This window comes from Setaria italica, chromosome IX (assembly GCF_000263155.2).
Source record: "Setaria italica strain Yugu1 chromosome IX, Setaria_italica_v2.0, whole genome shotgun sequence".
Lineage (NCBI taxonomy): Eukaryota > Viridiplantae > Streptophyta > Magnoliopsida > Poales > Poaceae > Setaria > Setaria italica.
In genome coordinates, this window is record NC_028458.1 from 15598090 (window position 1) to 15621039 (window position 22950).

The 22950-nt window shown below is 40.9% G+C and overlaps 3 protein-coding genes and 1 long non-coding RNA gene across 11 annotated transcripts; 2 read left to right on the forward strand and 2 right to left on the reverse strand.

The window, feature by feature from the left end:
- Positions 1-575: 575 nt before the first annotated feature.
- On the reverse strand, positions 576-11662 carry LOC101765941 (E3 ubiquitin-protein ligase BRE1-like 1). 8 transcript variants are annotated; one of them, XM_012842841.2, is made up of 22 exons: positions 11433-11662; positions 10551-10699; positions 10392-10434; positions 10288-10316; positions 8523-8684; positions 8360-8447; positions 6885-7088; positions 6625-6792; positions 6149-6342; positions 5984-6067; positions 5715-5834; positions 5432-5618; positions 5180-5340; positions 5020-5091; positions 4815-4891; positions 4264-4458; positions 4016-4088; positions 3857-3943; positions 1643-1780; positions 1367-1569; positions 1122-1287; positions 576-1045 (listed from the first exon to the last, which is right to left on the reverse strand). In XM_012842841.2, the coding sequence occupies exons 4-22, from the start codon at positions 10297-10299 to the stop codon at positions 914-916; spliced, it is 2523 nt and encodes an 840-aa protein (XP_012698295.1). In that variant the 5' UTR covers positions 10300-10316; positions 10392-10434; positions 10551-10699; positions 11433-11662; the 3' UTR covers positions 576-913. The 8 variants fall into 8 exon arrangements, with proteins under 8 accessions (XP_012698295.1, XP_012698294.1, XP_012698293.1 ...); XM_012842840.2 differs by having other exon boundaries at positions 10288-10434; positions 10551-10665; positions 11440-11662; XM_012842839.2 differs by having other exon boundaries at positions 10288-10434; positions 10551-10668; positions 11440-11662.
- A 317-nt stretch (positions 11663-11979) lies between these two features.
- LOC101769062 (50S ribosomal protein L18) lies at positions 11980-13754 on the reverse strand. The gene is made up of 2 exons (XM_004982742.2): positions 13615-13754; positions 11980-12509 (listed from the first exon to the last, which is right to left on the reverse strand). The coding sequence occupies exon 2, from the start codon at positions 12490-12492 to the stop codon at positions 12148-12150; it is 345 nt and encodes a 114-aa protein (XP_004982799.1). The 5' UTR covers positions 12493-12509; positions 13615-13754; the 3' UTR covers positions 11980-12147.
- Positions 13755-13914: 160 nt separating this feature from the next.
- On the forward strand, positions 13915-21734 carry LOC101769468 (protein pleiotropic regulatory locus 1). Its single transcript, XM_004982743.4, has 16 exons — positions 13915-14134; positions 14245-14372; positions 15594-15675; positions 15770-15826; positions 16199-16280; positions 16548-16640; positions 17270-17333; positions 17453-17538; positions 17615-17716; positions 17807-17890; positions 18422-18482; positions 18567-18633; positions 18708-18785; positions 20174-20238; positions 20809-20886; positions 21190-21734. Exons 1-16 carry the CDS (start codon positions 14001-14003, stop codon positions 21360-21362), a joined length of 1434 nt encoding a protein of 477 aa, XP_004982800.1. The 5' UTR covers positions 13915-14000; the 3' UTR covers positions 21363-21734.
- A 300-nt stretch (positions 21735-22034) lies between these two features.
- Positions 22035-22789, forward strand: LOC111255839. The gene is made up of 2 exons (XR_002675926.1): positions 22035-22212; positions 22293-22789. It is a non-coding gene; the product is annotated as an uncharacterized LOC111255839 (long non-coding RNA).
- The last annotated feature ends 161 nt before the right edge of the window (positions 22790-22950 follow it).

Sequence of the window (22950 nt, forward strand, 5' to 3'; positions counted from 1 at the left end):
TGGGAACATTTTTTTTTGAAACGTATGGTGGCGGGAACATCCAGCGAGGCTTTTTCCGACGAAGGTGGCGGTGGAGCTCGGTGGATGGATGGGCGGCGATAGCACCATCGCATCGCCAGAGGTGGATATCACCAGTGGGGTTATGTGTTCAGGTTGTCAAGGCGGCGACGATCGACAATTTCTATTTTCGATAGATGTAGAAGGTTCCGGAGGATAGTAGTGGGCGGCAGCGGGGCGAGACGACGGTTGCACCGTCGGGTCCGCCGTCAGTCACCATGATAAATAATTTTATAATATATATATTTTACATTGTTAAAGTGAGTGGAATAATTTTTACCCACTCCCTTCATCCCAAAATAATTGCACTTCTAGAGTTTGGACGAAAAGATCAATATTAGTGAGAAATTACATATATACCCCTGTAAAAGATGTAATCATTGCACTTTGGGAGAAGAGAAAGTAGAAAAAAGATCCCATTCCTAAATGTACACTTATTTTGGGACAAATCTTGAACTCTAAAAATGCACTTATGGGACGGTGGGAGTATATATAAAGTTTTTTTTAGATAGTGGGAGTAGTTTCAATACTGATAGCTCTATATTTTGATTTGTGCTGGATCTTTCTACCCCCTTGAAAGAACTGAATAGATGATGTGGTCAGGCTATTCTGTCTACCAGCTTGGGCAGGGCAAACAGACTTTACAAAAGGTGCATGAAGCAACACCGGCATTATACATGCCTGCATGCACCAGTAATCACATCTAGTATATCTTACACGTTCTGTTGTACAAGCTACAAAAGCTTATGTTCCATCACCAACTAAACCACCATGGTCCTCTACCATATATCTGAAATTAATAAGCACCAAAAGCAGTTGACCTAGATGCGTGCCACACAAACTTCAACGTTCTGTTTCATATATAGATAGGTTTCACGTCGTTAACACCAAAGCTAAGTCCACAGGATGGACACCGCTTCTGACGGCTGCCAAGTGACTTCTGTATACACTGATTGCAGAAGAGATGGTAGCACTTGGCAATCACAATCTACAATCATAAAAATTATGTCATTCAAATGTTCATTCCGCTGTTGGAGTATGTCACAACTAAAGATAGTACTAACCTCTTTCTGCCTTTCATGACAGACACCGCATTTTAATATTCCCCTATATTCCTTGACTTCATGATGAAGCTTTTGCAGGACTGCTGAATTATCTTTCTTCTCTCTTAGAGAATTGGCTTTACTTGACATTAGATCCAAGTCATCCTCTATTCTCTTCTTACTGAACCTGGAACAAGACTGATCTTGTTAGACTAAATATTAAAAAACTAATGCCTTACAGAAAAGGAAATGTTTGTATAAACCACCTCTCCTTCTCTAGTTCTGTAAGCAGCTCAGCAACTTCCAGTCGATTGCTCCCAACCTTTGCTTGTAGTTCATCCATTGACTGCATGAGCTTTGGAGCTTCTCCATGCAAACCAGCCAGCTTTCTTTGAGAATTTCCCAATGATATAGATTGCTGCATTCCATCCTCTGACAGTCTCCTCACCCGCTCTGACCAACCCCTTAGCTGGAAATTGATAAGGAAAAATATTCAGCTCTATGCCAGAATGGTATAGCTTCAGTATGAATGCGCTACCAACCTGGTCTTCTAGGCGGACAATTTTCTTGTTGTACAGATCCATCAACATGCTTGCATGCTGCAAATTTCGTTTCAAGGAGCTCACTTCCAAATGCAAAGCATCATGGGACTGTTTTGCTTTAACACCCTCCATGAAAAGCTGCAGTAGCAATTCAGTACTAAGGTATTACTTATCCAAAAAATGGTATGCTTTTGCTTTAACACCCTCCATGAAAAGCTGCAGTAGCAATTCAGTACTAAGGTATTACTTATCCAAAAAATGGTATGCTTTTTCTTAACACCCTCCATGAAAAGCTGCAGTAGCAATTCAGTACTAAGGTATTACTTATCCAAAAAAGGGTATGCTTCTTACAACTTCATAAATGGAGATAGTTCTCATCATAATAAATTCAAAAGAACCTAGGTCTAATCGTCAAATTTGTTGAAATGCTCAATACAATTTTCTCAACTTCTCAGTTAACAATCAATACATCATAAGTAGCCAAGTTTCGCTACCAGAAAGATCACACTGAGATTAAGATCACAAAAACATTAACTCAACTATGATGCCTTATCATCTCATGACGGTTATATGCTAAGACATCTTAAACAGATTAATTGAGAAAAACTTAAGTGATAATGCATATTAGTTTTTTAGGGACCTTGGTAACCCACTAATCTAAGTCCAAAAGAACCAGCACAAGTCACCGATAAGGAAAATAAGAGAAAGCAAAGGGAAGTAGAAGATCTTGGCATTATTCCTACTTCAAACAATGGCACGCATATCTCCAGCACATTCAATGAAAAGAACTAGAACAGAGAGCCCAGGACTATTGCTCACAATGCTTAGCTCCTGTGTTACAATCTGCTGAATCAAAATCATGGTAACCACAATTTCCAGGTGAATCCCAGTAATGCCCCTTTCTTTAGGAACTCTACATTATTCAACTTCGCAGGTTGCCAAATTCCTTTGGCCCAGAACCTATCTCCATCGTCAGCAAGTAATACAAATCCAGGAAACCACCATTGTTTCCATAGCCGTTGGAGATTATTTGCCAGGGTTTAAAGCCTCATGTATTGGTTATTGCTTTCCTAATTTGGTTTAAATTAACAGCAGGTCAATGCAGTACCAGGTCCCTACAGTCTTTTTTATTGAGAGGAAGTCCCTACAGTCAGAGTAAGGAAAACCTGAGGTACTGCAGGGACTTCCTCTCAAAAAGAAAGAAGAAAGAAAAAGACTGTGGGACTTGGTACTGCATTGACCTGCTATCAGAGTAAGGAAAACCTGAGATACTGCCAGCTTTGGATTTCTATTACTCTTCTAATATATATTTATTTTAATACATAACAATTTTTATTTATTGCCCTGCTCGAAGCAGGTTCTCACCTCTTCTTAATGATCTGTCAGTGCTCCTGCCAATGGCTTCCATGCAACACATTTCATTTTATTTATTCATTTTAGGCACCAACTATAACCACTGATTATCCACAAGCCCACAACATAATCCCTGTTACAAACAGCAGAAAATCTCAATCCCATCCCTGAATTAGCAGCTAAATCGAACTCCAAAAAGCTACGAACAAGCATTGCTGGCAAGAGGCCAAGCTGCCATCAAGGTGACATTTCATGATAATCATACCATATAGGGGCACGACACATTTGGGAAACCAAGGGGTGGAATTGGGGGGATGGGGGTAATACAATATGGACCGACCACTAACAGACATGGCCCAGCATGATGCTAATTAATCAGACAACAGCCCTGAACTTGCACGAGCATTACTCAAACCTAGGGACCAGAGGCAACCCATACCTCTTTGCTCAACCAAACACGCCACCCTCTCCAGAGAAACTGCTCCCTTTTTTCTGCTGAACTCGCCAGTGACCATCCATCTCCAGTGACCTACCCCACCTGATGGTTCTCCCTAGCCATGGTGGTCCCTTATCCTCCACATCCTCTACTTATTCTTCCACTAGATGAACCAATTCCTCTAAATCATCTTCTAAATTGTTTTCATAAATTTTAGGCGGCGATGCAGAAAAGGCAAAATGAATGCACAAATCAGAGTAATACTGAAGAAAATGAGTTGCACAGACTGAATTCATGACTGAGAAAATAGAACCTCTTCTTAAGGAGTTAAGCGTTCAAGTAAAATAATACAAGAGTCATAAACAATAACGCTGAGAGTATAACACATGAATGTAATTGCTTAAATTAGTTCTTTGAACTATCACCTTGGTATTATGATCATCTCTTTCAATAATCTGCTGTAGCAATTGTTGATTTTGTGACATTATGTCCTCATATGCATTGCCTATGCTCTGTAATAAAAAAAATTGAGACCTGAAAATATAATATTGATAATCATACCCGGAATGGAAAGGTGTCCACACCTCAATCTCCACCACATATGCTTCGCATTCTTCATATTTAGACTTCAGTATATGAGATAGTCTCACTAGATCTCTGAGCCATAGAAATGCAGCACATATCACTTTACTTGAAAAGTTTATAAAAGAAAATATGCCTTCCGTACTATTTCAACAGTCCTGAGCCCCCATTATAAAAAAATAGAAATAAATTGTCTTTTTGATTGCATTTCTAAATACCAGGAAGAGTGAACAATGAATGAATAAAATACCTCCTAGAAGTTTCCAGCTTCTGCCCTAATTCAGCAATCTTAGCTTCAGAAGTTGCTAGTCTCTGCTGAGACATTGCTTCGGCTTCATTGGCTGCAATTACACGCTGCTCTAATTTACTTTCATTAAGAGAATATTTGAGTACGTGGACTCGAGCCCATTCAGAGAGTTCCCTATCTCTGTATTCTATCAGCTGTCTGCCACAAAAGAGTAAAAACATATGTGAAGATAGAAGAAATTCGTATCCATGAAATAAATGAACAGGACACTAGACAATGTTCAAATGGTCAATAGATGATTCCATCACTAAAAACAGGAGTGGATTATTTATTTTCATGAAAAAAACATATTACAGTAGCTAACATAACAGACATCGGCCAACGAGACTTGGAAACAAGCTACAAGAGATAATATGCCATAAACAATTAACTTGCAAGAATAACACTAACTCAACATTTTTCATAAAAAAGAACTGAAAAGAAGTACCCTATTCAATAAATATCACTCATATAGAAGTTACATAAATGATGATTTTGAAATAAGATGAACCTACCTGGAATCAGTGGACTCATGCTTATACAATTCCACAAACAGCTTAAGCTCCTTTATGTTTTCCTTCAGATCAAGGACCTATAATATGTAAACATGTTAATAAACAACATTGCCTTAATAAACCATTGCACCTTCTTAAATCGGTACAGAAAATATTAAAAGGTTCTGAAGTTACAAATCAGATCAACAAAAAAAAAAACACTTACAAGAGATTGAAGTTGGCTTATATCAGATCCAGCATGGGCAGATCTGCATGATGTTTGTTCAATTTCTTGTTCCTACAAAAAATATACAGAATTGACGCATCGGCAAACCAATGCCACAACACTTGCACACTGATTGTGTAAACTAACAAATGAAATTTACCTTCCTGGTTAGGATGCTAGAAAGTGAAGAAACTTCTGCTCGCAAAGAATGCAACTGTAAGGAAGCATCCTTGTGTTTGGACAGTTCACTTTGCACGGCACCCATTTCCCTTGGTAGTGATGACACCAGAGCTTTAAATTCTGAGATAACTTGGTTCCGACCTGACAGTTGCAAAAGAATTTATTACTTCCTACTTTAAACAATGACCAGATGGAAAAGTAGTTCAAGCATGCTGTGTTGTAATTACAGCACCAGGTTCTCTTGAAGCCTCTTCAAGTTTCAGCACCAGCATATTCTTTTCATTACATAGTTTCAGAACATCCTTTTCAAGGTCAGCAATTCTAGACACACAGTATGCAGAAACCTTCTGAGGGATTTCAGCCAGATCAACTTTTTGATTAAATTGTCTTTCTTGCCAAACAAAGCTATCCGTATCAACCTGAGAAACATGGCAATTAGAAGTTAACCAAAGACAAGATCTTTTAGGGAAACGCATCTGCTAGACAGACATATGAATTCACTGACCAGTAACCACCTGTAATTTCTTTAACAATGTTTGGTGATCATCCAATTCTGCTTGTGACTTCTGAAGTTGGTCATTAACAAGTTCAAAAGCTTTGGAAGAACGGATGTTTCTGAAACCTGTCAGTATATCCTGGGAGCAACAAAAGAAACAGGTCATATAGGGTTTGTCATTACAAGGTCTAACCTTCAACCGCACAATAAAAATTAGGTATGGGAATCCAAAAACTATAATGCAATTGTGCGTTCTGTGCCTGATCAGATATATTTGGTTCAACAAACCTGAAAAGTCGCTAACTTGTTCAAAATTTCAATCCTCTCCATGTGCAGTCTCCTAATTTCCTCCAGACGCTTTGAAATTAATTCCTGCTCATATTAGCGTGTCCCAAGCTTAAAGTACAAGTCTAGACAATAGTTTGGAACTTTAAAATAAGAACTTGCTATTACCATTAACTCCTTGTGGGTAGCTTCAAGATCTTGCAGTTCTCTTTGTTTATCTCTCACCTTCTCTGCGGACACATCTTTGTTTCCCAGTTTAGGAACAAGGACCGGAGTCCCATGCTTATTGTCTCCCTGTGCTTTCAGTGCTGCCAGTTTGTGTTTGCTTTCTTCCAACTTGGCAACAGCACTGGTCAACTCCTCTTGGAAAGTACATAAAATGTCTGAGTTAGTTTTACCATTACACAATAGCTAGTACAGATAGTGAACCAAAATTTAGTATCAGTGTGTCAGCTGGTGGCAGTGCCACTGCAAATTTCACAACATATTAGTGCCACAAGACTTTCAGTGATTTTGACTGAGATTAGTATTAACTTGTTTGATGGTTCAAGGTACACAACAGAACTTTCAGTTAATGACACCAATACTACTTGAAATTGAAACCCCCTCGAAAGATAATCATCCACAAAACAAAGACAAAATACCTTTCAGCCGTTTCTGTTCAGCTCTGTTCCAGGCACTCGAATCTCTTTGCTTCTGATAGTTCCCTGCCAGCTGCCTGTGTTCCAAGTGAAGATTATCTATTGCATGTATCACCTTATGAAGCTTGGAAAATATGTTACTGGTAGCACTGTGCAGTTGCCTGCTGTGTTCTACATTACATGAGTAAATTGAGGACATCTTAGTATAACATAAGTGACATGTGAAAGCTATTCTACAACAAAAAATATGGTGCAGAACGAACCATTTTCTGGCAACTTAGTTAGAGCAACATAAACTAAGTCATTATTCACATGCCACAGATCACTTGATGGAAGGAAGGCCTTCTGCAGAACATTAACTGTTGATGATTGCTCCGGAGCGACACCATTTCCCAGATGGTAACTGGGAGAACAACCTGAACTTTCAGTGGCACCAGCCTCCAAAAGTCTATTTAAAAAGTCCCTTTCTAGGGGGGCAAGCATATTCCATCCGATAAATAAGATTTCCATGTATATGAAGGACAAAATAAGAAACATCTAAAGCAGACAGCATAAAATCGCAAGGGCCATCTAGTTAGCCTGCTATTCGAATAAATAATTTATTTTTTAATAATCATCAACTGATAACAGGTAGTTCTGCAGACAAGCATGTAAACCATTTGTTACAAAATTCCTTTCAAAAGAGCAATGAAACAAACACCTCAAATAATAAATTTTCACAATATTGCTAGTTCACTGCTCTTTAGTAGAAAGTTTAGCCCTGCTTGGGACTGCTCCACTCCACATTTTTCAGCTCCATCGAATTGACTCCATCCCAAACACCCCAACTCGATGAAACTCTGGAACAACCAACTCAACTCCAAGGAGCTGGAGGCTTCCCCTAGTTAGGCCCTGTTTGGCACGGCTCCACTCCTAAACTCCAGCAACTCCATCAAAAAATTCAGCCAAACACCCCAACTCCAAAACTCCATGGAGAACTCCATGGAGCTGTAGTGCAAATGGAGGTGGAGTTTTGGAGCACCTCTTTTGCTGCTTCAGAAACCTCTCTTTTGAACCTCCTCGTGGAGTTGGTGGATAGTTACCCACCAATGCCACTGGTTATGGAAAAAAACGTTTCGTTCTATTCTACTTGTTCCCCGTCCAGCGCCCGTTGCCGTCGCCGCCCGTCGCCCCGCCCGCCGCCCGTCGCCCGTCGCCCCGCCCGTCGCCGCGCCCGTCGCCGCCCAAGCGGCCCCGCCACCCCCGTGGCCGCCCACCCCGCCGCCCGTCGCCGCCCAGCCCCGCCGCCCCGATTGGAAAAACTATCCAGGGGAAGAAGAAGATGGGATTGAGAGGATGACAAGTGGGGCCTTAATTGGGGGGCAACAATGGCAATCCACATTGAAATTGATCTTTTTTGGAGCCGAGAGCACCCATCTAGCCAAACACCCCATTTTAGTTCTGGAGTTTTGGAGCGGAGCTGGTTCCATGTGGAGTTCTGGAGTGGAGCAGCTCCACCCGGAGTTGGAGCCATACCAAACAGGGCCTTAATTTTGGTGGATTTGGTGGAGCAGGTAAAGGGTGCTCTAGAAATTGGTGGAGCTGCTCCACCGTGGAGTTTTTGGAGTGGAGTGAGGCAGTCCCAAACAGGCCCTATATAAGCCAATAAAATCATATAATTCTTTGCTCATCCATGTATGATTCTAGAACAATACAAGAGTTCCGAAATATTCATAATGCATAAAGTACAGCTGCATACCCTTTTGTACATTGTTCTGCCCTGTACCACAGCTCGAGTGCAAAGATTCATTTTTGCAAACAGAAACCAAATCAAGATCTGCTAGAAGCTGTTCAGATAAGGGAATTTCAGAAGAGAGCCTATAATACATAGTTATGGCAGTATGCAGGTTAGAATAACTTACTCGCTCCCAATGACTTTTGACTAGGACAAGTGTCTCATTATGTGTCCTCTGCTTCTCTTTTAAATCATTGAATCTACCCTCGAGAGTACGGTACTCAAACTTGTGGACTTCCAGTTGTTCCGCAAGCCTTTGATTTTTGTATTTAAGTACAGCAAAATCAAGCTGCCAAACAAGAAAGCATAAACAAGACTGTAAACTAAATCTCAGCATTGGATTAAAATATATCATAGTAATCACAGTGCAAACAAAGCAGCATAGACCGACATGTGCACCTTCAACGTTCAAACCTCAAGAAATGCAAAGATGCGATGAGATAAGATATTAATAGTGTATTATATGACAAGGGGTGGAGTTATCATTTGGAAGAGACGCCTATGTGCTCACCCTGCAAGCAATTAAAAATGGATCCTTGGTGCGTCAGCATTGCATGGTCAAATTCAACCCAGCAATGATGGACGTTGATAATGAAGATAAAAATTGCAACAGGATTACAGGTGTACTCCTTTAGGAATTTGTAAGTTTCTCAAGATTCAATTAGAACTGGTTTCACTAAATAAGAGAGTGCTAATAAATTATTCCAATTTGTGGTGTATGAGATAGGTGAAAATGATTCTGCTGTGAATCAACTTGCAAGGAAGTTTATTGCAACATGGCGAGGCTATGCTGTCTCAGCAGCAGGTTCTCAAAGTAATGTGAGTATTTATTTTTGTTCTCACATTGCAATCCTTGTGCTTTAGTTCTTTTAGGCTTGTTTTCCTTGCCTAAATACATAATTAGGAGAATACATCCTGTGATTGCTGTAGATGACATACTAAGTTGATGATAGAAGGCTACAGAATCTACCAAAGTGGTATTGCAGTTTCAGAAATGAACATATTTGTAGTTTCTTGGCATTAGAAGTTCAGAACCTGAACAGACTATGTTGAGCCAAGAGCATTTTTCATTACTGTGGAAAATGATAGATAGCAAAATCCACAATCAATCATGTCTTTCAAGTCGCACGTTGCTTTCTACGACATCAATGCTCCATAGAGATCATGGTACAACTGTCTATGACAATGATTGCCTACCTGACTATTTTGTTTTAGAAGACAGGGAAGTTGGGTAAAGTTATAATAGTACTCATAACTTTCTTAATCTGGTACCCCGTTGCTCCATGAGACCATGACTTAGTTAAGAGTTCCATTTCTCATAACTCTCTTAATCTGGCACAACAAGGGAATCACATTGCACTTCCCTCACCAGGCTTTATATAAGCTAAGACATTACACCTAAGATAAACTCTTGCATACCTACATCAGATAACCTCTCCCAGGTACCAGGGTGTACACAATTATATTAAATATTTTTTTTACAAATTTATCATAAGGTATCTATTCTTTAGAAGTCAATGTAATCCATCAAGAGTCAAGACATATAACAGGGAGTGCACATCAGAATATATTAGTTCTTAGTTTCATTTTTCCCGGCAGCTGGGAATAAAAAATGAATAATATGATGCAGCAACCAGGCAAGCAGAAAACATGGAAAAACAGCTGGGAATAAAAAATGAATAATATGATGCAGCAACCAGGCAAGCAGAAAACATGGAAAAACAAAAGGTGCGGCAGTTGTCAAATATATAGCTCCTTCCATTTTCAGTACAAGTATAAGTAGTAAAATCTTGTAGACCACAGAAAATAATTGCTCATCTGTATTTTCTCAGTGAAGGTAAGAGTAGTAAAATCTAGTGGACCATAGAAAATAATTGCTCTTTTGTACTTACCGGACGAGACATAGCAATTTTCCCAGGACCTTGGATGTGGAGGCAAGTTGACATTCAGCTAAGCTTGAATTGCTAAAGATTTGTTAATGGTTTAAGGAAAGTACCAGTGCAAACTCTAGGCGCACCACCAAAATCTGTTACCAGTGCCTGTGAATGGTGATGTAAGGGGGGGGGGGGGGGTGTCAGAGAACTTATTTGAGAGGTACAGGAGCTTATGTTGAGTTCAAAGAACTGACAAGATGCACATGTATTATGCAATTTACCTATCTTCAAAAAGGTGTTCCCCTGTTTTGGGCAGTGTTAGCCTTGACCGCAATTCATCATCCACCTGTACAAGCTGCCTAAACCAGTCTCAGGGTCATACAAAGAGTATGCAACCTGCTGGGAGGCAGAGTGGCAAGATCAGTTTGATCTGTGACATAATTTGGATTAAAAACACAGTATTAATTAATTGCTTTCATCAGCAGATATGATTTGCAGTGGGAAAAAAATACAGCAAAAGCATTTTTCCTGTTCCAACAACCCTCAGTGCTTGTTCTGGAAATTTGAAGTCATTGTATTTCCGTTCACTCAACCTGGCCGGTGGCAGGTTCAGGTGAAGATGATCAGGAAGATGGTGGCACTGGCTAGATGGCCAAGGCAGTACTTTGGAGGAGAGTGGTGTGGGTGTTGCATTGCTTGGTTTCCAGGTTCCGCACTCGCTGAAGATTTGTAGGGCTGGGAACGAAATTTCGGTACAGACGTATTGGAAGAATGATAACCGAAATTATGACCAGAATTTCACTGACAAACAGCTCGGTTTGGTCTTCGTTCAGGAGTCGGGACCTATTGTAGTCTTGTAAGCTACAAATTCAGATGTGGGTTGTGGAAAAATTAGACCGAGGATGCCCAGAGCAAACTCGAGCTGCAATCGGATAACACACTCAGTTCCACAATTGAAGAGCAGGCAAGGATTAGATCGACATAGATAGATGAAAAGAAAAAAAAAACACAGAACAATCTCACAGAAACTACAGCCCCGGCGCTTGAAGCCATTCAGAAGCAAGCCTAGTCTGCTCAGCGGCTAGTCAACAGCGCGCCTCGATCGCAGGACACTGAAGCGCGCAATCAGAAAAGAGAAAAGCATCAGAAGGGGGGCCCAGGACCTCTCACCGTCCCCGATTCCGTGAGGAGCCGCCGCCGCGGTGTCGAAGAGCCTGGGTCTCCTCGCCCCTCTCCGAGAGGAGCCGGGTGCAGACGAGCGGCCAAGTCACCGGGAGACGGAGAGAGGCACAGGGTGTCGCAGCCGGCGAATCTGCGCGCGGCGGCGGTGGCGTGCGGCGGGCGGCGGTGCGCAAGCGGTGATGGCACCGTCCACCGTCATCTGCTACTGTGGGAGATGTAAGTGGGCCGCGATGGGCCGATCTTTTTGGGCTTCTTAGGTCTGTCCGGGGGGTATCTCGTTATCGTTAGGGTCCACGGGACCTGCGTTTTTCTGATCATAAAACCAGCTAGAGCAGCAGCATGGCAAATTCTACGTTGTACAGCAAACACATCACGCAATTACCTCAAGCATGATTCGATGAAACTGTATACGCAAAAATACACAATTTCCAATCACATATCACAAGATATACCATCGTCCAAAAGAGAGCAGCGACAAGAGTCTATGGACTAAGATGGACAGCATTACATGTCAATTTAACACAAAACTAAGGCATTCAGCAATACAAAGTCCTTTTATTGACTTAGAAATTATCCCATTTAGCACCATATTTCAAAACAGCAAAGTTCACGCCGTTTTGCACTGGTGCAAACTTCAGAAACACATCTCAATGTAGGTCACATGCTAACTGGAGATCAATAATTTTAACATAACAATCACAACAATTTAACTCCAGCTTCTCTAACAGAATCTATTACAGCCTTGACTTTCCCGTGGTACTTCTGTTCTCTCTTCATGTGGATGGACACTGCAGGTATTCCCTTGAGCAAAAGGCGCTCACCGAGCAACTTTCCAATCTTCGCAGCAGCTGCAACATCACGGGTCGACCCCATGTCTGGTCTCAGGAGCTTTTCCTGCGAGCTTGCAGAACATGCAACAGTCGCTGTTGGGCTATGGATGACCTGAGCGGATACATACTTGTTTGAGAAATGCATCCTCAACAGGTAGGGCTTCAGAAAGCGGGTAACTCTTGCTGCCCTTTCTGGTGGAGGGATCACCATGGTCACTGGTTTCACCGCTGCAAGTTAACAAGAAGAAAAGAACTATTAACTGTCATACCTTTCATTTTTTCAACAATGAGAAACCCATGGTCAGACAAGGGGAGTGCAAAAGTGTGCAAACCAATTTAGAGGCAGCAGTGGAAGTTTCAGAAAAAAGGTTCCAAATAGTATAAAAAACAGGGTTGACAATTCCAGATAAACTTCACAGCCTAAATAGTCCATGAGAAACCAGTAATGGTTATACTATCAAACTAAATCAGTTGCCTGGGCAGCGGGCAGTTATTCGGTGTCATACTAGGAAACTTTCTATAGTCTTGCTTATAAAGGTGTAGCTATCCATCCCTGATCAATCTAACAGCCATTCCGCTGCAAACGAATAAATCAACAATCTTCCCTGATATTACTACTCGTCACTCGATTACTTAATTGACACAGCATACTAATGAGGCACTAACTTAGCAGCAATTTTGAACTTAGCACAATGAAGCTTAGAGCATCGACCTAGGAGGAGACCGAGATTCCCACAAACGCCAGTTTAATCAACCTTTGGTGCGGCAGTGTTAGAATGAACCATGCCGCCCGCAAAAGAACAGTTGCCAACTCAACATTGCTGTAGGGACATGCAGACTACAGGAATAGACCAAACCAGGAGCTGATTTGGGGTGTTGAACAAATGGAGGAAGCCTAACAGAGAGCATCTCCAAAATTTTCTACAGAAACTACAAAAAAAAAAAACTAATAGAAATGGGGGAAAACAGGAAAGGCGTGCAAGCCTGCTCATAATGGTAACTACAGAATTGCGAGGAAATAACATTCAGACCAAACTTTGCACAGTTGTATTATAGGGTACTAGGGCACCGGAGGAGCCCTCAGCTAATCTAGCGAACCTCAGCACTTGTCCAAAGCACAAATCAGCACAACATACCAACAGGCTCCCTCCTCCAGTGTTCCGACAACTAACCCGTAAATCCATGGCCTGATCTCACTCCATCTCAACCCACTGCGGCACCTCAGAACCCAACCACAACCCACCATTTCACCTCTTAGATCCAACACAGAAACTACAGAGGCGGATCCAACGAGAAGTACGGTGGGAAAACGCACAGGAGAGAGCCGACTAACCTGTGGTGAGGAGAGCACACGCCGCTGCTGGAGGGCCGGGGACGGAGCAGGCGGCGGCGGCGGCGTAGCGTAGCAAGGCCAACGGAGCGTGGACGGACTGGGGCTGGAGGAGGGTTTGGTGGACTGGTAGGGAAGAAGAGACGCCTAATGGGCCGAGTCACGTAAATTATTCGCTGGGCTTATGATCCATGGGCCGTAAAAACCTGGACCGGGCCACGCTGACCAAACCGCGCTCCTGAATCTGATCCAGTTCCGAGCCCGCCCTCGTCGACAACCGCCCTGCCGCCCTGGTGAAAAGACTGGCAGGTAGGTCCGAAGGGACAAAGGCGAGCCGCCGACTCGACGAGGTGCGAAGGGAGCGGAGCGGACTGAGCAAGCCGGCGGCGATGTCGACGGCGGCGGCGGATGGATTGCCCGTCGAGCCGCAGTCGTTGAAGAAGCTGAGCCTGAAGTCGCTGAAGCGCTCGCTGGACCTCTTCGCCCCCGCCCACTCCCTCCTCTTCGCGCCCGACGCCGAGAGGTAAACCTAGCTCGCCCCCTTCCGTTCTCTTCCGTGGCAGCCGCAGAACCCTAACGCGGACGGAATCCTAACTGCGTGTTCTCTTGGTATCGTTGATTGGGTGGGGGCAGCAAGAGGATTCGCACTGGGTGCAAGGTGAGGGCCGAGTACGGGGCGGTGAAGGATCTGCCTGCTGAGCAGGGGCGCGGGCAGGGCAATGGGACTTCGGCGGCGCCGTCCACGGCGTTGGCGTTGCCAGGTTAGCTTCGTTCCTTTTTTTTCTTTCTTGTTATCACAAGGAAAAAAAAAACAATGACCTCTTGCTCCTCAAAGAAGAAATGTTTTTAGGTCTTTTGGAACAGTTCGCGTGATGATTTCGTTATTTTTCCGTAGTTTTCTAGAGCTAGTGGAACTGATTGATTGTAGGTTGTTTACATACTACTACCACTTCTCTAATTTTGACCAAGTTTGTAGAGAAATATATTAACATCTACACTATTAAAAAATGCACCAGATATTAGGGCATATCTTGTGAAAAATGCAGTTTTTAGGCATGCCTAACTCATTAGTGGCTGACAGGCTACATCCCCTGCTTAAGTTACCCAAAACAAAAACAGTGAGCAACCTTGAATGATACTGAACTACCACCAAAACAAGCTACTAGTCTTGGCTCTTGAGTTAGGAACTGGTCCTGTGGTCCGATAGCACTAATGGTCTGATTCCTCTCATTCAGCAAACACAATCACTGCTGCAGTAGAAAAAGTGTCTTACGCAGAAGCAGAACATTGATGGGGTTCAAATCAGTACCTCAATTCTCATTCTGTTGCAATGTTTCCTAAAGGATTTACATTTACAGCAGCTAAACCCATCTGGTGTAAACTTTTTTCTCCCTGCCCCTTCAGTCCTTCTATGTTAGTGTTCAGTGTTCACAAAGGAACTCACAAAAAAGCGTCTGGATTTAATTCTGAATAGCCTGCCACAAGTAGATCTTCATGTTTTAGATGTAGTTAGTTTTGCTTTCCATAAGATCTTAGTCCTGCTGGCAACATGTCTCCAGAGCACATCTGGATATATGTTGACCAAGTACTACAAGAACCTATTTTTGGAAGCCACGTTCGTCTCATCTTTCCATTGAAGAAACTGGATATTGTCAAGATTGTCCGTTGAAATAGATTATTCCTAATCATGCAGCAAGGAAAAAACTGCAATTGTATATTTGGGACAGGAACAAACTGCTTTCAGTGTTAAAATTTCTAGCAAGCTTCTGACTAAAATTCAGTATTTTAACATTCTAAACGTGGTGAATCGCTTCCTGGTGAAATCAGTGTTTTAATATTTTTGTAGCCCCTTTGGAATTGTGATCCACCCTGATAATTTGAGCTGGAAAATCAAACCATTTGGCAAACTGCAGCCTCCTTGCTAGCAGCTGTGAACACATTTTTTTGGTTTATTTTATCTGAGCTTGCAATCATCTTTTCAGGCACACAAGATACTAAAGATGCTCAGAGAGGAGGCACTAGTAATGCCATTGTCCCTGCACCTCTCATGCTACCAAAAGCACCGTAAGCGCATTCATATTGCCTTGCTTGTTGTTAAACTAGTTGAAAACGGTACTGTTTTCCCCTTAACTAACTACTCTTTTTGAACTATCTTCAGTGAATCTACAATTCCTGGCAAAAATACAACATTGTCAATTCCTGGATCATCTGACAGGTTTGTTCAGTTGTCTTTGCTTTATAGTGATTGGCCCTTGTACCATGTAGCATGACATGAGTATTGTTTATGGTATTGTACTTGTTACATTAACAGTGGAATAATTGTATTCGATGATGCTAGAAAAACTTTGAAAACCATCGGTGTAACCATCTTACTGGTGTCTGTTTCTTTTTCATGGATACATGCCATCTTTTGTATTTTCTTAATATATGTGCATCCATATTGTCGTATAAAAAAAATGCTTTATATGCTCTCAAGAAAACAAGCAAATCCCCCAGATATCTGTTCACTTCTCAATCATTACTTTCTGATGCAATTTTATAACTTAAGAGTCACTTGTAATTGCTGATGTCTTGATATATCCTACAGATTTTCTACATCTGCACTGATGGAAAGAATACCAAGTAGATGGCCAAGGCCTGCATGGCATGCTCCTTGGAAGAACTATCGGGTATATTTTTTTCCATTCAAGTGCAAACTTCCATAGTTTATTACCTAATAAATCTGGCACATTTGTGAAAGGTTTCTGGAAATTTGATTCCACCTTGCTAGTGAGATAGGTTCCATCTTTGTGAATGCATGTTCTACTATTGACAGCCTAAACCACTAACGCAGAGCTATGACAAGAGCTTTCACTTTCCATGTTCTTTGCTTCCTGATAAATGCTTTTAATTTTTTTCTCCAAATTAATATTAATGGTTCTTGTAAATTTACACAGGTCATTAGTGGCCACTTGGGTTGGGTGCGTTCTATAGCATTTGATCCAGGCAATGAGTGGTTCTGTACAGGTTCAGCTGACAGGACAATAAAGGTGATGTCCACTGTCCGAAGTACACCTTTTCCTTACTATTCTGTTTGCATCTCATAATTTCAATTCTATTGTGGAAACTTGCTGCATCTAGTAGGATTCTAGTTGTAAGTACCATGTTGTGGATGCATTTGTAGGGTTTGAGAAACTAGATCACACAATAACCGCAACTTGGCAGAGATTGGAAGAAGTGAAAAACTGTCAATTTACAAGTTTTCGAAAGTTGTTTCAGAATTTTGGAATGTAATTTTGGGATTTTTTGTAAATATTTCTAATGGCTATTTGAATAGATGCAACTTGATTGGTGTTTGAAGGGTGAAACTGGGTTCTGAAAACTGACCGCAACAAAGGCTGATTTGCAGTGTATTTTTGTACCCTTACTCCTGGGAAACTAGAGACTAGTGCATGTTTATAAACTACCACTTCGTCTAGTACAACATCATAGTTTGTTGTCAATACTTTTAACTGTTCTAGGGACAACATGGAATTCAAATGATAGTTATGTTACATCTCAGCTTTTTCTCCGTCCTCTTGCAAGACATACTTCGCTCTTACAGTAAGCCATAAACCGACCATGGCATTCTGGTGTATTTTATAGTTTGCTCATTCCTGGAACTAATGTCATGTTGTAGATATGGGATCTTGCATCAGGAACACTGAAGCTTACACTGACTGGTCATATTGAACAAATTCGTGGTAAGTTTCTCTTGGTTTTGGTCAGCCAGGTCCACTCAACACCCTTACAGTACCCTTTCCTGTCCCAGTTTGAAATTTAGTGATTTATGGTGGATGTAATATAATGCATGTTGATGTAGGACTTGCTGTCAGCCAACGGCATACTTATTTGTTTTCTGCTGGTGATGACAAACAAGTAAAATGTTGGGATCTTGAACAAAACAAGGTTAGTACTTCTAATCCAGTGTAATTATATTGCATATAAACATTTGTTCACATCTTATCTGTATTCAATGTTCAAGGTTATTAGGTCTTACCATGGGCACCTGAGCGGTGTTTACTGCCTAGCTCTCCATCCAACTATTGATGTATTATTAACTGGCGGTCGAGATTCAGTATGCAGGGTATGAAATAATCTCTAACGATTGCACATTGTGAAAAAGGTCTAGCAGCATACAAAGCTTTACGATTGATCTGGTTTACTTCATATACAGGTGTGGGACATTCGGACGAAAGCACATGTTTCTGCTTTGACAGGTCATGATAACACTGTCTGTTCAGTGTTTGCTCGGCCTACGGTAAGAAAACATTTCAACATTTCACATTGTTGCAACTAATCTGAAATATTTTCTTCTGCTACACAGTATTCTCTTCATCTGATCATGTGCAAAACACCCATGTGGAATTTCTTGTTCTTTGCCAAATCATAGGTTAAGGGATCTGGTATCTGTCACAGTTTAGTTTTACTCAAGTCTGATTAGCAACAGAAAGAATGATCTTGACACGTTTTAGGTTGTGTATATTGTGCGTGTCATAAATTTTGGAGTACTTTTCACAAAACTACAACTATCAGTACCCAACATTAAATAAACTACAATATCTGGACCGGTTTCGCAGAACTACAACTATTTGTGCCCCTAGTAACACAAACTATGATTTTTGCACAAAACTACAACTATTCACTGTGTTTTTCACCACACAAAGGTGTAGTTTTTGTACTTTTAAATTGCAAATGTTTATAGTTTTCTGTAATTTACTCCACTCTAAATTTTATTTTCCTATCACAATACCTACTCTCGGATATATTTAAATTCCTGATTGTGTCTCAGGATCCTCAAGTTGTAACTGGCTCACATGATACAACTATCAAACTCTGGGATCTTGTTGCTGGTAAGTTATCTATAATGTTTTTTTAAAAAAAATTAGTGAATTTTTTTCTGTTTCCTTTTCCAATACAGTTTGTTCTTCGTGCAGGGAGGACTATGTGTACTCTTACACACCATAAGAAGTCTGTTCGGGCTATGGCGATGCATCCAAAGGAGTTAGTTTTTACCCATGTTCAGTTCCATACCATCTATGATGTTATAGACCTTTGCAATAACATCTCATTTACAGGAAATCATTTGCATCAGCATCAGCGGACAACATAAAGAAGTTTAGCCTGCCCAAAGGGGAATTCCTCCACAACATGCTGTGAGTGCCTTATATTTGCACTTGTGTTATATGTTTGCCTATCACATCTAACATTGCACTATATGCTAATTGCTACTTGACTGATATTCAAAATGTGTATGGTATGATGTCAGGTTAAAATGCCTTTGAATATCAATTAACATAGGGTTGTGTACCACAAAGCCAAGAAACCTTGCATGTTGTACAATGTTGCAAATAAGTGCTTGATATATGTGCTGATTGTGGTTAATTCTCTATCTTCTTTATGTAGTTTTAGATGTTTTTTATTATCTATTTAGTGAGTAATGAATTTTAATATCCATGTGTAATTTCTACTGTAGTTTGGAGTCTAATGTCCCATATATCTATGTGTTGTTTTCTAGATCGTAAGACGCTAAGATCTAGACTAATCCTGATTGTTTCAGTTACTAAAAAAATGCTTAGCAAACATGTACAGAGGCATTTGCGTTTTTCTCCTAGATAGTAAAATCTAGACTAACAAATCTTATCATGATGTGGCTTGTTTATTGAACGATGAACAGCAATGGCAGAGATAACCCTCACTCGCCCTCCAGGGAGGCTCTGAGCCTTTGGGGTTTATCTCTGCTTAAACCTAATAGATATGCTGAGCTCTTTATTTATAGAGCCGGCTCTAACAGATTAACTAACCAAATCTCTTAAACAACTTCCAAATCTTTCTTATCAAGCCACTAACAAACTTTTAACTAATATGCATCAAACTAGCCACTTGTTGATGCTGACCCTTTCTTCCTGCGCTGGAACTTCCGGCCAAAGAATGTGTCCGCAACATATCAATTACTCAAAACCCTACCGAACAAGTCTGTAATATCATACCCAGATGCTTGATGGCTTAAAAGAATCTTTTGCGTGGTACTTACCCTGTTAAATGGTTTGGTTTTAACTTCAAAAGCTCTGCACTGTTTGGTCAAAAAGCACCAGGTAGTAGGTTTGAGTGTTTTGAAGGATAAAAGGCTATTTTCTCCTTACCATTTTCAATTCAAAATCAACAATTACTCTACCATTTTCAATTAGTTTCAAAGTGAAACAAATTTGGCATGGCAAGGAAACTAAACCCTTTTTATTATACTGATTAGTGATGCTTTTAATTTTAGTCATAGAGTGTCTCTAACTTTCGTTCTGTGGAACGTGCAAAGGGAACTCGTTAATTTCCTCCTTGACATTCAATTTTACCCAAGATAAATGCAAAAAGGTTTACCTACTAAATAATATAATGGTGGTTCCTGAATGAGTAGAGCTTTAAATGCTGCCATGTTGCATCTGTTCTCGCTTGGAATATCACTTCATCATTTGGCGTTGTAGTTAGTTTCTCTTGACTGGCTAACCTCTGCTTGCATGCCACTGACACTTCTCATCTCTATTAATGTTAGGTCTCAGCAGAAAACTATTATAAATGCTATGGCTGTAAATGAGGATGGTGTCATGGCAACTGGAGGTATGTACTGTAAAATTTGGCGTATTCTATTAATTTGATTTTATCTCTAAGGACCTCCCTACAATGAAATTTAAAACATGTCATTGTACATGCAGTCAAACTTGTGAAACCCAGACTATCACTATCATTAAATATTTAGATTGGAAGTATGAAAGATCAAATTTGCACTGATAAAAAAGTTTCATTAATATAATGGTTTTATATGTTTTATAAATATATATAAAATAATTATCGGCCCAAGTTATGATTTAGATACCATGCTGTTCTCTGGAACAGCTTGTATTTACATTGTTTAGTTTACCATCTATACTTACTGTATGCATCATACTCTGCTTTATGTTGTTTCTTTACCACTTGTAGAAGAACAACATTTGATCAATATTTAGTAAGTTTTGGTTTCTTCTGGTGAAATAATCATGACCTTTGTCATCTCATTATTTCCATAGTTTCAAATCACTTAGAGAGAGCATTCAATATTTTTTGTTTAGGCAGCAAGACTTCATAGCAAATCTGCTTGTATACTGTTAAATTCTTCTTACTATTTGATTTTTCTTTTTGCGTTTTGTGCAGGGGATAATGGTAGTATGTGGTTTTGGGACTGGAAGAGTGGCCATAACTTCCAACAAGAGCAGACTATAGTCCAGCCGGGTAAGTATTGCTTTTCATCATGCATTGATTTGGTAATAGGATCAGCGATAGGCAGAACACCTCTGTTTGCCCCGCAATATTTCTTGTTACGAGTGGAGGTTGAGAGCATCAGTTGTTTCAGAAATTCTGGTAGCAGTGGTTATACACTTATACTTGCTTAAATCAATCATTGCTGAAATTTTCACCATGAGTTCTAGCTAGAAATTTGCCAAATTCTAGGCGTTGCACGTTGCACAATTGCATATGTTTGTTTAAACTTGAATTTCCATTGGCCATGCTTACTATTGTTATCTCCAATTTCAGGATCATTGGAGAGTGAGGCATGCATATATGCCCTTTCTTACGATGTCAGTGGATCTAGACTTGTGTCTTGTGAGGCAGATAAAACTATAAAGATGTGGAAAGAGGATTTAACCGCAACACCAGAAACTCATCCCATCAACTTCAAACCACCGAAGGACATCCGGCGATACTGATTTTCCCTGGCTGCAAGTTACAGGATTTTTGTAGATGCCCTGATTCTGCCCAACCAGTTAGTTTGCTGGACCCATTTGAAATTTGGGCACACTTCCCCTGTGCACGTTGCAAGTTTCAGGATTGTTGTAGATGTCCTGGTTCTGCCCAACCAGTTAGTTTGTTGGACCAGTTAAAATTTGGGCACACTTTCCCCCATGCACGTTGCTGTGGCTGTATGAATGGTGAATCAAACATTTCTGAAACTGTACAAGTAGATATGCGGCAGCTGTAGTTTTTATGCTGAATTTGTATAACTTGACATGCCTATTTCAGTTTTGTGGATTAAAGCTAATTTGCTTTGGCGAATTACATTTGCAATTTGTTGATACCTATTCCAGCTGCTTCATTCATGTACATCTGCTGATTCATTCATCCAATCATCCTCATCGTAACATGCCAGACGTGCATGTGACTGCTGTGACTTGTCTTTCTAATTTGTCGCTAACATTTTTCCACAGGTTCGCTATACTGCTACTTGTTATACTGTTCGTCTGAATCCGCTTGAGCTTTTTGGGGCCCGCTTTCTGGGCCCGTCGTGAATGGAGGCGCAGCCAAGGGCAAGGCACCTCTTTACACTTTTTTTTTATAAGGAGCTTTCATTTAAACTTAACAACACAGTACATGAGTGAGGCCCAAAGGACCCCAAGAAGCTAGAGACTGCAAGGCTGACAGAACATCACAGTCATCCTGAAGATGTTTAGAAGTAGTACAAGAAAGACTACAAGAGCCATAAGGGCTCCAGAATTCGCCCGAGCAGCCAGATTATGAGCAGCGTCATTTTGACATCTTGGATTTTTAATGACCTGAAAGGTACGCGTCGATTGAAGAGATTGGAACTCTGAAATGTATGGTTTAAGTCTCCATGGAGCCATCATGACTGCCTTTTGCAGATACTGAACAACAAGAAGGCAATCAGAAGCCAACTGTATGGATGGAACCTGCAAGGCAGAAGCTATTTTTTTGCAGCCAACAAAAGGGCTGACAGTTCTCCCATTGCCACCGAGTTCACCCTAGTGTTTGCAAGGACTTGCAAACAGCATGAATGTGCAGATGATCTGAGATCAATGACCACTCCCAAACTTGCAACACGAGAAGCATTACCTTGACCATCCGGTGAAAGAGCTGCATCCGTGTAAGCGACAACAGGAGGCAATAAAGGCACAATAGCTGAAGGGCCTGCATGTCCTGCACAATAGCTGAAGAGACAATAAAGGCAATACATTGGTTAGTAGTATAGTTTGGAGTACCATTCTGTGTTGGTGCATCCCTGTTATCAGAATACTGAAAGGCATATAATGTAGTTGTAGCTATGTCAGCTTGCACCTCATGGCCTACCCTGTTCACCGACCGTCTCTTGTTATTGAATCTGTAACCATTTCTTGCTCTCCATGACCATAGGTACCACAGTGTTGTGAAAACTTTCTGCAAAAGATCATCTGTGTGATTATTTGTCAAGATAGAAGCCAGAGTGTCTTGGAGGACAGCCGATCTGTTCTCAAGGGAGGATCAGCAGAGAACCAAACAGCTCTAGCAAAATCACACTCAAAG

Bases quoted from the DNA above. Each gene is read 5' to 3' on its own strand.
- LOC101769062 (XM_004982742.2), bottom strand. From the start codon at position 12,492: ATGGTGATCCCTCCACCAGAAAGGGCAGCAAGAGTTACCCGCTTTCTG.
- LOC101769468 (XM_004982743.4), top strand. From the start codon at position 14,001: ATGTCGACGGCGGCGGCGGATGGATTGCCCGTCGAGCCGCAGTCGTTG. The intron at 14,373-15,593 runs GTTAGCTTCGTT...TCATCTTTTCAG, and splicing joins CACGGCGTTGGCGTTGCCAG to GCACACAAGATACTAAAGAT. The intron at 15,827-16,198 runs GTTTGTTCAGTT...TATATCCTACAG, and splicing joins ATTCCTGGATCATCTGACAG to ATTTTCTACATCTGCACTGA.
- LOC101765941 (XM_012842840.2), bottom strand. From the start codon at position 10,341: ATGTCAACTTGCCTCCACATCCAAGGTCCTGGGAAAATTGCTATGTCT. The intron at 5,835-5,983 runs GTTTGTTGAACC...TGTTGCTCCCAG, and splicing joins ACAAGTTAGCGACTTTTCAG to GATATACTGACAGGTTTCAG. The intron at 4,459-4,814 runs GTAGGTTCATCT...CTTTTGTGGCAG, and splicing joins CATGAGTCCACTGATTCCAG to ACAGCTGATAGAATACAGAG.